This window comes from Chironomus tepperi, unplaced genomic scaffold (assembly GCF_022539635.2).
Source record: "Chironomus tepperi strain 1889 unplaced genomic scaffold, CSIRO-AGI_Ctep_v1 contig_171, whole genome shotgun sequence".
NCBI classification, from domain to species: Eukaryota; Metazoa; Arthropoda; class Insecta; order Diptera; family Chironomidae; genus Chironomus; species Chironomus tepperi.
In genome coordinates, this window is record NW_027226293.1 from 1,031,635 (window position 1) to 1,046,242 (window position 14,608).

General features: G+C 33.3%; 1 protein-coding gene across 1 annotated transcript in view; it reads right to left on the reverse strand.

The window, feature by feature from the left end:
- The window catches only part of side-VII (sidestep VII), a 160,211-nt gene that overhangs the window by 44,037 nt on the left and 101,566 nt on the right, over positions 1 to 14,608 (reverse strand). Inside the window, exons 8-9 of the mRNA XM_070638179.1 lie at positions 12,253 to 12,292; positions 7,873 to 8,017 (exon numbers count right to left, since the gene is read on the reverse strand). Of these exons, the coding sequence (XP_070494280.1) occupies positions 7,873 to 8,017; positions 12,253 to 12,292 (185 nt within the window). The remainder of the gene's footprint in view (positions 1 to 7,872; positions 8,018 to 12,252; positions 12,293 to 14,608) is intronic.

A 14,608-nucleotide genomic window follows, 5' to 3' on the forward strand; every position in this document is an offset into this window, starting at 1 on the left:
GCATTAAACACGACTTCATTTGATTAATTTGAAAAGATGGTTTTTTGACCGTATTGATGCATTTAGGGCTTAGAATAAGCTATTAATCTGTGGTTATATGATGATCGGATTCTAAAAAGCTTCAGTATAATCCGTAAAACTTGGACCTAAGATTGCTGAGCTAAAAAGGAATCAGAGCACCCTCAAACCTAAATTTTGACAGTATTGATGCATTGTAGCCTTAATTTGAGGTAATAGCTACAGCTTCACTAAATTTGATTCTAAAAACCTTCAATTTAGTCCATAAGATTCAAACCTAAAATGGATTCCAGCGCAAAATAAGGAATACCCATTGGATTGTACCTTGTAGTTCGACATCAAGGCTATAGGCTTGTAATTTTGGATAAATCCTACATTGAACCTTACTATTGACAATATTGACCAATTCCAGCCTTAAAATGAGGACTTCAGCTCTAGTTTCACTAGATTTGCTTCTAAAAATCTTCAATTCAACCAATAAGAGTTGAACCCAGGGTCACAGAGTCAACTGCATAGCATATCATTCTTAAACAACTCTACAAATCTCCTTAATCTCTAAACTACATCTATTCTGCAACAATCTCAACAATATGTTCAAAAATCCATTTTAGATTCTAGTTTATTGTTCTTTCCAAGCTATAAATCGATTCTCCATTCGACACTTACCATAAAATATTCATACTAAAAATTGAACTCATAATTCCTTAAACTCTATATTCAAACTACAGCATCATGAATAAAAACTGCATACAATATAACAATAATCTTATATCAATATAGTTGATTCCTATTAAATGGCATAAGACAACAGCAGTCTGCCATATCCATTACCTAATTGATTTTACTTATTCTTTAGAAAATCTAGCCTGATACACCTTAGTCATCCACCCACAACAGCTATTTTTTATCGCACCAAAAATAAATTAAAGAATTTCTGACTGAGCTGTTGTTAGCCACAGCCTGTCACATTCATTTTAATGAGAGGGCGATTGATGTCTCATCTTCATTTTTGGTGACCGTATCCATGGTGATTCATATGGTGATGAATCTGTCATTTGCCCTGTGTACGTTCATAGACTGAACATAAATTTTGTGTGTGTGTGTGTATGAGAGTCTGTTAAGCCCACTTCATATCTCCACCCAAAAGTCACCAGAAAGATATTCTTTTTTTTTTTGTTCATTCCTCCTTGTGCATGACTATTAAAGTTATTTCAATTATTTTCCAATTTGTGTTCGGCTATTGATTTCCATTTAATAGCATGTTTTTTTTATCCTGATGTCTCTTTTTTGCCAGGGGTGGGGAACCTGTGCGTCGTGGGACACTTGAGAATGTCTAGAAGCTAAGGAGGACATTGTTCTTGTGATTGAGCGAAATCCAAGCAAAGGAAGACACGTAAGGATGTCTAAAAGCTAGCAAGGACACAGTTCATGGTACCGAGTGAAGTCCATGCAAAGCAAGACACTTAAGGATGTCTAGAAGCTAGGAAGGACACAATTCATGGTACCGAGTGAATTCTAAGCTAAGGAAGACACTTAAGGATGTCTAGAAGCTAGGAAGGACACAATTCATGGTACCGAGTGAATTCTAAGCTAAGGAAGACACTTAAGGATGTCTAGAAGCTAGGAAGGACACAATTCATGGTACCGAGTGAATTCTAAGCTAAGGAAGACACTTAAGGATGTCAAGAAGCTAGGAAGGACACAATTCAAGGTACCGAGCGAAATCCAAGCAAAGGCAGACTGCCACTAAGCCTGTCTATAGCAAATAAGGGCCATGGCCAGATAAAGGTTGACCACTCCTGCACCATAACATTCACAAGATTTAAATGTCCATTAAAATAGAAATAAGATGAGAAAAAAAGTGATAAAATATGACACAAAAGGTATGGATATATATTTAAGGGATAAAAGATCGAAAGGAACTTGTACTTTATATACAAAATGGGATATACACAAAATGGGATGAGAATGAATGAAACGATACCAAAGCACAATTCAATGGATTGGGAAAAAAAAAATCTGCTGAATGATTTTCAACTTTTTTATTCGTTGCGTCTAGCGACAGAATGGTACCGGAAGTGATTGTGAAAATATTAAAACCTTTTATCCTTTTTTTTTTGTTATTTCCATTTCACAATCTTTCTCTAACATTTCTTTATTAAATTTTTAATTGAGTCCTTTTTTATCCTCTCACTCAATTGTTGATGTTTCTTCTTCCTTAACGGATGATATTTCGTTCTTTCTTTTCCTGCTCTTCGGATTATTTCGATGTATTAAAGATAGATGGGATGAAGATATGGATAGAGGGCAGGCAGGCAGGCAGGCAGCAAAAAAAAAAGGTAGAGATGCGTGCAACAAACCTTAATGGAATAAGTAGCTACATATTTTTTGATGAACATTGAGCACACACATTTGATCGCAATTTTTAAGGTGAAATGTACGGATGGGTGAGGATTGACCCGAATGTGTATATAAGTACATGCTATATATTATATAGGAACAACTTTTTTTTCTGGCACATATATACATATTGAGTGTTAAGGTATATATACACAAAAGAAGCAGTATAAAAGGTTGGTAAAGAGCAAGTAGCATTTTCCATTAAATATTTATCAAAAGGCATTATCTCAAGCTACATTTACGCATTACACTTTCTAGCTTTCCGGAGGCTCTAAGAATCAAAGTGATTTATTGGTTATTGATTCTTACATTTTTTTTTTGTATTCTTTACATACATAAAGATTTTTTGTTCTTCCCTCAATTCTTGTACAGCTTTTTAAAGGAAAAACAGGATGTTGAGATTGAATTATCTTTAAAACCTGTTCGGGTGTTTCTTAGAAAATTGCTTTTAGGTGTAGGAGTCGCTTTGGGTATTTTGATTTCTATTTTTACTCATAAATTTTCTTCATTATAAGTTCTTCATAATTGGCAGACGAAAGCTAGCTATCGAGTCAGCTTTAGGCGCCATCTGAGGGAGGACTTGGATGATGATTGATCTGTTTGTCCAGGAATGTACATTTGTAGGATTCAGTTCATTGAACAGCAGAGGCAGTCAATGAATAAATTAGTAATTTTCCATACTATTTTAGAGTTTTGTACCCAAAAGCTAATTTGTTAGACTTACTCGATAGTGCTCAGAGCAAGCTTTAAGTCTGTTAGAGATTCAACAGACTAAGGTGATTGAAAATGTCTGATCTAAAAGATCAAGATGATTCGTGTTTTAAGCGTCTCAGGGCTAAATAATGACAATAATGTTCACAAAACCTAGACCTGCATTGCATCGTGGAATCTGAATCACTCCTTCAGACTCCTAATAAACAATGAGATTGTGTTTTTAGGTACCGTAATGGTATTATTTCCAAAAGTGCTGGGAATTAGAAACTGGCTGAAGTTATCTAAAAACGAATCCAGCTTCCGTAAACTCTAAATGCGGCATTGGATCCTCGTGTGCCTTTACCAAGGAAGTAAAGTAAGTAATGACATTATTGTGTTATGAAAGTATGATCTTAGTTTGCTAGGAAACTTCATTGCTGTCTGTAGTCTACAAAGGAAGCTGCGAACCGCATTTCAGTGCATATAATTCGAAATAGGACATATGAGAAATTACCAATACCGTGTATTGAACCCATGATTGCTAGGTCGGTGTACAATCATTATGTACCAAAGAATGAACCCAATGCTCCACTAACTCACTTCTACTCCAAAATGCATACACAGCATTAAGGCCAGAAATCAAATTTTCTCATTAACTTCTTTAATCTTCAGGCCATTTACAAGAGCACTCAAAATACTTCAATTTCTCTTTAATATTAGGACTACCTTTCAGTTAAATTCCACTTATTCATTAATAACATGTTCCAAGAAACAATTTCATTCCTCACAGACTATTCATCAATCATTAATTTTTCTGCACAAAATTTACCCATGAGATACACAACAGGAGGGATTCACAATCTCAAAGAGATTCCACTGTTTTTTCCACGAATATCCATCTATAGTAGGCGGAGGATGTGCTGTCAAGAATTTTTTTTTTCTGTTGATGCGCCTCCAACTCTCATGTCACTTCCAATCATTCTTCTACCTGACTTTATTCTACGATACTTTTATTTTTTACGTAGCTGACTGGATGTAGAATGTAATATTGATTTCAATCCAGTGAGAAGAAAGGAAAGAAAAGGAACATCAAGACTTACTTATTCCTTCAAAATGACTTTGAGCCTCGGCATATACCGACATAATTTGTTTATAAACTGTTTTTTTTTTTTGTGTTCAGCCTTCGCACAACGAATATAAGTAATGTAAGAATGAAATAAATGCAAAATAACAGAGCAAAGCCGGAGAAAATAGAATATAAAATCGATAAGACGGTTCCATAATGGAAAAAAAATATATACACAGTATGAAACAGATAGAAATATCTAAAATAAGCTTCGTTTCTCAAATCAATGTTGAAAACTGTGAAAATTCTTTTTTCGAACATGCTGTTTGTTTTGGTTTAATTTAGTAAATCTTTCGACTCTTCGCCTTTCTTTGTTACAGTGTTGTTTGTCTAAGATTTGGTCAAATGGATTTTTGGGGGATATAAGGTGATTTTGTGGAAGCAGTAGGAGAGTATTGTATTTGGAAGCAATTGGTATTTATAGTTAGCATGCTTCAGTTAGCGACAGGGCCAGTGATAGAGCAAGCTTTAAGCTCTTTTTGAGGATAGACCATTGATATGTATCACCAGCAAAGTAAATAATTGTTTGCAATAAAGCAAGAGCAACTAATGAACCATTGTTGTAAATTTTGTCAAAAATCAATGGATTTTGAAGATTGACATCGATCAGCAATGAGATAATCATAGTCAGTATTACACGGTTACCAAATATTTTAAAATAAGGGATGAAATGATTACCTAACCCCGAGAGCACAAGTAGATTAATCAATCGAAAATCCAACACTAGGCCGGCGTGACTCTGGCAAGGTTCCGGATTTAAACCTAATTATGAGAGAAATTCAGCATGAGGTTAAACCTAATCCAAAGTAAGATAGAGTTTCGATCAATTAGCCAAAAGGGTCAATCCTAATTTATAGCAAATACTTTGCTAAGTAAGTATCAGATACTCTAATGTACAATACTATGCACTTTCAAATATATTCAAGTTTCATGTAAATTCATATAAGTTCAATAAGGACAGTACAGACAGTACTGTCCTTCTGGAGTGTCTAACCTTCGTAGTTTGCTGAAGCTGAGATCTGCACAAGCTCAACGAGTACCATTTAATTATCACTACTTGAGCCACAATTTTCACAATTTTTTTTTAATCTAAGCTAGCTTGTTAGCTTGGAGAGTGTTAGAATTCTATAAATTCTGTAAATTCAATGGTTTCCATCAGAGTTAGAACATTCTAGAGTATCTAGAGTCTCTAGATTCTCTATAGAGTCTCAAGTATCCCTTTAGAGTGTATATAGACTTTCTAGATTCTCAATTGAATCTAAAATCTCTAGAGTCTAGAATTTAGATTCTAGATCGTGGATGATAATAGATTACCAAGTGCACTATACTCAAACTGATTATTCAGAGCAGTTACTTGACCTACTAGACCTTCTAGTTACTAGATGCTTCTCTAATTCATGTGTTCACAAGACTGTCGAGTAAAGAAGAAATAATAAAAAGCTGAATAAAAGAGAATTTTCACAATGGACACTGCAAAAGAACAAGACAAAATTAATTTTGTTTTCCTTAAATAAAAAGAAAAAAAAAAATTTCTTTGGTATCGCCTCGGAATCGCAATTCTACCATTTTTTGTCATTCTTATTTTTTTTTTTTCGTTCATTTATTTGAAAGTAAAACATTACCCAGAAAGGAAATTTTATGTCAATAAAAAGCGACAAAAAGCAGTTTGGGGAAAAATGAAAAAGGAATTTAAGGGAAATTTAGAGAAACTGAATATAAAGCTAAAGAAGTTTTATGTCAACAGTTTTACGAAAGAGATTGGAAAATTTACATTGTAAGTTAATGTCATAAAGTAAGTCATACAAATTTTTGGCATTGAAAATTCCTTTCCTTTGCCGACATTACCATAAAGTAAATCTCTTGCTCACTATGTGACTTGAAGCAATGAAATTTTATGCTTTTCTTGCTCTTTTCAGATTTTTTTCATATTTTTTTTTTCTCTTCTCGATCCCGAAAGCCTTTGCGATATTTTTCTTGTACAGTACAACTGTGTCATTAATCAAATGTTTCCTTACGGATATACGATTTTTGTGTAACATGTGCCTGACGTATTTTGTATAACATGTAGTCATTACTTGTTATATTAATGTTTGCTAAATTTAATTTACATTTTTTTAATGAGAATGTTAAATTGGATGGAAAAATTGTGCTTTTTATACTGTGTGTCTTTTGTCATAGACAGGGGTGGAGTTGGATATTTTTTGGGATATGGGCTGTTGCATTCGAATATAGAGAAGGAGACGTATTTGTTATCCATATTCAAGGAGCTACTTCTAAGGTGATGCAGTAGCTTTACATGAATAGCTAAACTATGCCCAAATGATCCATATGCAACTCATATAATCAGTGTTTATTAGAGTTTGTCTAAAATTGCAGGTGTACAATAAAAAAATCCAGATCGGCAGCCTCAGAAAAATTTCAAGATTCAGTCGAAAACTGAAAGGCTTTGCTTCAAAAATGCCGGACATACTTGCCAGCGGTTCATGCCTGAGTCATACTGTTTATTATACATTTTTAACTCCTTGTAAGGTTTAAATGAGAGAATTAAACAAGATCGGTGACATAGACGCTATGTCTTTGGGATATAATTCCTACACATCACCGTTCGAAACTCAGATTTGGAAATTGTTCACTTGTCCTTTTTCGAAGTATATGCAGTGAAAATACTGTGGAAATATGGTGCATAGCTTCTATTTGAAGACTAAAGACAATAATGTTATCAAAGGAAGTGTTTCGAGTTCTACTTTAATCTGTAACTCTAGGTTTGAATATGGTGGCATTGGGTTTCCTCACTCGTTTAGCCGGAGCTCGGAGTCGAATCGGATTTTGTATGGGCAAGTCAACACTTTAAAATCTCAAAGAACAACTCCATACACAGTTCAAATCAATTTTGAGTTCTGGACTAAATTATCTTTACTTAAAGCAATTTGGTACTACAATCGATGATCTGTTGTTCAATCCCAAAGCATCTATAGAATGTCTATGTCCTTGATAAATCTAACGATGTGATCCATGTTACACATAGCTCTGGATATGTTTTGAGATCTCAACATACATTAATACCATAACTTCCCCTAATTACATCCCTACTCCTACCAGTAACTCACACCCCAACACTATATCAAATTTCTCAGAAAAACTTCATTTCAGGATCAACTGTCGGCTAGCAACAAAACATTTCTGTCTGGGATATAAAAACAGAAACGAAAAGTGCTCTTAAAATTGTAAGACGAAGGAAAATTGACTAAAAAAGGGAAAAATTGTTTGTTTGCTGTATGTACAATAGAGGAGAAAAAAAATGGAAAAATAAAAATCGCATTGTGTAATTTAATTTCTTTAAACAAAAGCAAAGAAAATAAAAAAAAAAGTCTTTTTCTGTCTTCCATGTTCATTCCCAATTTTCTCTCAAGATTTCCTTTTTTTCTCACATTGTTTGATGAAAATTGTTTAAATTGTGTATGTACTGAAGTTCAAAAACGTATAATTTTTGTATGTCGTCTTCTCCTCGTCATTTCGCAAGAATGAAAATTTGAGGGGAAAGAAAGCAACCAAGACAGAGCGCACATGAGGGCACATGGGATTGTGCTGCGGTAGAATGAGGGATAAAATAAGAAAAATTTTTCTATTATACTCACATTGAATGTCTAATCTCCAGCCATCTTCAAGTGCTTCTGAAGGTGACATATGATTGTATGCTTTGCATGACAAATACTTTCCAGCATCGGAACGACTAAGTGTAATTGATAATGTGCTTGTGGTCTGATTTCCATCACTCGATGTCTAATACGATGAGAAAAAAATGAGATATTTTTATATAAAAATAATATTTTTTAGCTAACATATATAACATTTTACAGGATACGTATGTGTCTTCGAACAGATATAAAGTATAGAATGTAAGAAAAAAATAGAACTTGTAGCAAAAAAAGAAAAGCAGCGTTTAATAATAAATCAAATTTTTTACACACTCATAATTTTTTTTTTCTATCTCGGAACAAAAGTGTTTCATGGCTTTCTTATTTTTTTTCTATCTCCCGTGCATGTACTCTTTTTTCTTATATCATCCGAACTGCCTTTGGTGGTTTTGTTATTCAGGGTTCAACAAGATTTGTCTTATTGGTGGATTAAAGCTAAGCAACTTCAGTGGATAATTTGATTTAATGTCTAGTTAATAACTAGAGTCTAGTGGTGGTCACCTGTGTGCTGCGGCTCTTTAGTGTATCGTCAAACACGTTTGGAAATACCAAATTGAAGCTTACTCCGAGTGTGACACTTTCTCTATGGACAGCTTAAGTTGAAGCTTACCAAATCAAAAACTGTTTGCTTGCCCACCTGTTAGCTAGACATATGTTCGACTAATGATAATCTTATAAGACATTCGCAAAAAATTGACATTAGCTGTTTACTATACATGGTGTCAAGTTGTCCATTCGAAAAATTCATTTTCAAGTATTTGAAATTAAATGTATAAGAGAACATGGAACGATAGTCAAGGGGTTACTTAAATGATGACAAAAATACAAAAAAGAGTCCAAAATGGCATATTGGCAAATATAACTGACATAGTGCAAGAATAACACCAAAATTCTAATACTAATTCAGACTTATGCCGGATTATTCTCTTCTTTGGTGCTATGTGGCTTACGGGAGTAATTTTGTATAGCCAAGACTATCAAGAAGCCTGAATTGATGTGGAATTGGTATCAAGCCGCATCAAGCTTACACCATATTGGATAATTGACCTTTTTGAGATAATTCTGTAGTCCAAAGCAATGTTAAGACACTTATCAGAAAATTGTAGACATTTTGCAATTTTGAAATGTTTTAATGATGCTGTAAATTGTACAAATTTTCGAATTTTTATAAGATCTCAAAAATTTAGGAAAGAGGGTTTATTTGAGATTTTTTTAAGGAAAACCTCTCAGTATTTTAAGGAATTTTGTCAAAATATGGAGAAAAAATGCTGTTTAGTTGCCTAAAAACCCTGTACAGAAACAATTAATGGTAAAAACATCAATTTGCCTCACTAAGTCTCAAACTCAGCTTTATTTCCATGAGATCCTTATTGGCTTTATCAAACTATATAAAAGCACAAGGCCATCACGTCATGAATTCATCTAAATCCTCAAAACAACATCGGAACTCATTGAACTAAATTTGCAAATCAAAATGCACCCAACCAAAAATTTACAATAAAAATTGACAACTTCTTTTTCAAACTAAAATCTCAACTCAATCCTTTTATTTATACCGCAATATGCCACTTAAATCCAGTATCAAAGCATCTCTTTATTAAGAAACAAAATCTTTCTTTCAGTTTTAATTAATGAGATACTAAGCAATTTAATGTAATCACATCAATATCTAATTAGCATGTTAAATGAATATTTCATGAGAAAAACTTTTTTTTATTTTAAAGATTTTTCAGTGTCATGATTCATTATGTAATTACAGTCATCTAGATGTTGTTTGTCGCGACTTTTAACTATCATTATTAACAGTTGAAGTAGTTTGATGTAAATAGATTTAAAGTTTACAGTCGTAATTTACTTTGATATTGAAGGTTTGTTATTTGTTAGGGAAATAATTGTTGGTAATTTTGAGGATTATGGACTTGAAGGTTTAGGTGGGGCATGAGGTTGACTATGGGATGGATTTTGAGGGACACAAATGCAGAAAGATCCTCTAAAGCTCTGTTATTGACACTAAAATAAAGCCAAATCTCTTTAGCAGCTGTTTGACATATGACAGTCATTTAGATGCCTTATGACAGCTATTTGGATAACATATGGCATCCATTCAGATGCCATATGAAGGTAGCTTCCATTTAGTGTTAATATGAGTCTTTGAGCCAAGCCTAAGCATTGCCGTCGCTCTTAAACTGAATAATTGACTAAAATACGACTTAGGTTTTCCATAAAACACTCGACTTAATTATTTACAATTCAAGACCTAGATTGTATTCTTGTAAACATCAATTGACTTCTTCTTAGAAGTACAAAAAGCCATCAACGTAGGAAAAGTTAAATATTTTTAGTCAACAATACCAAGAAAAATTGAAGAAAAAATTTATTAAAATTTTATAAAATTTGAAGGACAGCCTGAAGACATTTCTAAGCTTATTATTGTTTATCATAAGAACGTATCTAAGTGATGAATTCATCAGAAAAAAAATATCAACTCTTTTTCTATGACAAGGTTACGACCTTATTGCTCATAATTCTGACATTTGTTTGTGAATTAAAAATATTACAGATCCTTTGATTGTGATTCCTTGAAACAGGGTTGATTATTCATCATAAATTGATGCAGGTCATAATGCTAGATTTGATAAAGGCTATCAACATGGCTACAGACATTGAGGAGTAGACATTTGCAGATTGCAATCCTTTATTCTAAGAATTTTGTATGAAATGTGCTGAATAAACCGTAAAATTTTTGTATATCAATGTCTGGAAAGTTTTGGGCTATGACAAATGAAATGGCTACAATGTTGCGACCGGAATTGAGCATTTGCTGCGATATGTCGACAGTGTGTCTAGTTGTATATTCGAATTTTATGAAAAGATCTGCAAATATCGAGTTTGTGACTAGGCTTGTGGAAGTTGCCATGAAATATTGAGTTTGTAGCTAGGGGGACGTTCGGAAACGACTAAAGACGATGGAAACGATTAAAGGAGATGCGGGAGAGATGCGAGCCTTACAATTCCGCTATGGAGTAGAGCCCGAAAGGCTCACAGTGAAGATGCAGCATCCAATTGTGTCCTGAGTTGACATAGCTCGGACGAAGAGTAGGATCTTACTGAGTGCGACTGTGACTCCATTCTAGAGTCATCCCGGTCTATATACACCATATTCCAACCTTTCTACCTCATGTGCTATTCGGGTAGGCTTTACATTTCATGGTAAGTTGCACAAGCTTATTCATAACAAAACATACGGTCGACTAATCACAGCCTATTCAACTCGGATTAAAAAACACACTAAATTATAAAAATGTCCATCCTCTCTGTGAAAAATATATGAATTTGCCACGTGTCGTCCACTATAGCTCAAAATTAATAGTTCCATATAATTCATAAAAAAAAGAGATCTTTTTCTAAGTTAATGACAAAGAAAAGTCTAAAAGCTCTTAAATCCGGCCCGAGAAAAAAAATGTTGATCCCTGGCCACTGTTGCTAGCATTACTTTTGCCTTTTTTTTATGATGGGCAAACGTGAAAAACACAATTTTCCATTTATTTATCTCTTTTTTCCATTTAATACTGACACACATACACGCATATTTTTATAAGATGGTAAATTTTCACAAAAATATTTAAATATTTCATGTCCTCAGAGTAATCGGGGTACCACAATTGAATATTGGAGACTTAAATCATCATGTGAGTCAGATGTAAATGGAAAGGTATAATAGCAACAGAAGTATTAGCAAAAGAATAGGAAAAAAAAGAGTTTGATACGTAGAAAATGAGCTTTAAAGATACGAAATAATAGATATATCTCGACAACAGAATGAGTGTGCGGAAAAAAACGAAGAGAAAATATATGACACACCTATAGGGATTTTAGGGGATAAATACATATTATAAATATATGATACGATATGGTTGAGAAGAAAAAGAGCACAGAATCCATTTTTATGATGTGTTATAATCAAACAAGAAGGTTTTCATGTAATAATATAGCGTGAAAATACAAAAGGAATTGATATAAAAATGCGTTGTACCATGTTCATATGGCATAGCTGAAAAAAAAAACATGATATAGAGGAATTTATCATTATTATATCGCAAAGCACATATGTGTGTACGATGAAAGAGTTTGTTTCGAAGTAAAAGAAGTGCCGAAAAAAAAGCTATTTAAATAAATCCATGAAAATATATGTTAACCAACCAGCCATACGAGTGAAAAAAAAAAATAAAAAGGAGACACGGTTACATATCCATGTGTACCAAAAATACAAAAAAAAATATTCAAATCATTCTATCAATCATATTTAAATAAGATACATACGGTTTCTGTTGTCCTATCTAAACGTTCACCATCACGATACCTACAATGATTGAATGAATATTATAATAAAAATTGGGGTGTGAGACTTTTATATGCGTACATAAAATATATCTGTACAACAGAGTTGTGCATCTTGGTGTTATCTAGGATATTTCATTGTTTAAAGCTCGAAGTTCAATGTAAGGGGTAGTAACGTCAATTTAAACTATGGCTTTGCTGATGTGATCCTTAATTTCTCCGGTTAAGGCGGGACTGGTCCCGCGGGACCAGCTTTTAAAAATGTTCTTATAAACGGAATAGGTCATAACAGGTCAAAATTTAAAATACCAGGTTCTGAAATGCAGTGGCAAATATTCACTCAAATCCAATTATAATATAATGCCGACTACTGACAATATATATTAAGCTTAAGAACAGAAAATATTGTACTTTTTAGCACACATTTTTTTTGGCCCATGAATGCTTCTAGATAGTGTATAGTTGATCCGAAGCATTCCATGTCCTTGTTTCTGGTCGGCTTGCTCTTAAACTAGTGGAATTGTTTGAAGTGCTTGGCAGAATGCCAATAAAATGGCCGATTTCTCCGGTTACATGGGTCAACCATATAACACAATGCTGACTACCACAAATCGGCCCCTGAATGCTTCTAGATAGTGTATAGAGCATTACCATTGATGCGGCTTTTCTTAGAAACTCCAACAAACTCAAAATAAGATGCAAAATGCCGTTACTTCCAGACAAAAGCTTAACGAAGCAGAATCAGGTTTAATTCACAAGATTCAACATTAAAGAAATCAAGACGACAACTCTGCTGTACATAGATCGCTTATAATTTTGTTGCTTGTAATATAATGCCAAGTAATGGTCAACAGAAGTGATTTTTTTTTTATTAGTCATCGATATATCTCTGATTTTACGACTCAAATAAAAAAAAATATACAAGAGTTCTTTACAACATCTTTAAAGTTTTATAGATTTTGAATCTGTATATATTTGTTCTACTCGAAAAAGTTTAAGAGGTAATCAATAACTCGAGAAATCTTTCAACCAAACATTTTAAAGTAAACCTGTGGAAAAGTTTTACATGAGAAAAAAAAAACATTTCATTATTATTATATTACTTCATCTACCCACAACCTAACCCAAAAACCATACAATCCATTTATTTCTTGATTCCGACAGACTTTCAAATAGAGGTTTCAAACATACATTTAAGATTCAAGACCCAAAAAAAATAAAATTTAAAACGTAAATATTTGACATGTGATTGTCATGTAATTTCCAAAATACTTTCATTTCCTGCTGCTTGATTGAGTAAAATATAATATTATATTAAGGTTAGAACGACTGGGTCAAGAAATGAAACAAACCCAAAGAATTCTACGAATAATGAACGAGCATATCCCTGTGCATAATGGACAATTTAACGAAATTTATTTAGCCTATCCTTTTCATGTGAATTTGTACAGGGCTTGTGGGGTTGTTGAGGAATATTTGGAATATTTTGGACGACTGGTAATGCTGCAAAAGCGTTGATATTGGAATGACAGAGAAGTTTGATGTCGCTTGCAAATGACCGTATTAGATTTTGTCAGAGTTAGCGGTTTGGTGTCCGAGGAGATGATTTTATTAATCAATAACAAGTTATATCAATGTTTATGTCTAGTTCTAACATATTGGAGCAGTCAATGAAATTGTTGGGTCACTGATACGTTGCGTCATTGTCAGCAAGACGTGAAGATGCTCTGTGATACCGTGACGGCTGTTTTTTGGCTCTGGTAGCTTTTGATCAATCAGAGTAATGGATCAAAATAATATTGAATCAGTTCAAAGAGTTAGGAATCAATTAAAATTTCAAATGACGTTTTTCGTACTTTTCAAACAAAATCTTAATATTTCCCAGCAATTTGAAACGAATTTGTGTGGATAACAGTCCGCAAATTGACCTTAATTGCACGACATTGGTGGAATTTGATAGATTTCTAAGTAAATTCTGGTCAATTTTGTTTTATTCTGCTGCAACTTATCGAGATATAGTCTTTTCAGTAACCAATTTTAAAGAAGTAAAGGAAGATAACGACTCAACTACAGACTATCTACTATACCCTGCCTAGCTTAAGCTACTAGTCATTTTACTTCTCTTTGTAGATACAGATTTCCATTAAAAACTTTGAATGAATTTAAATAAATCTTAAGAATACTTTAAAAACAGATTTATGTATTGTCAGCGATATATACATTCCCAGTCATTTACCAGTCAATTCATTCCAAAGTCAATCTTTAATTCACAAAATAGAAAACCTTCCAAGAATTCATAAAAACCTCTTATATGCAAATAAACAAGTATCCTACTCAA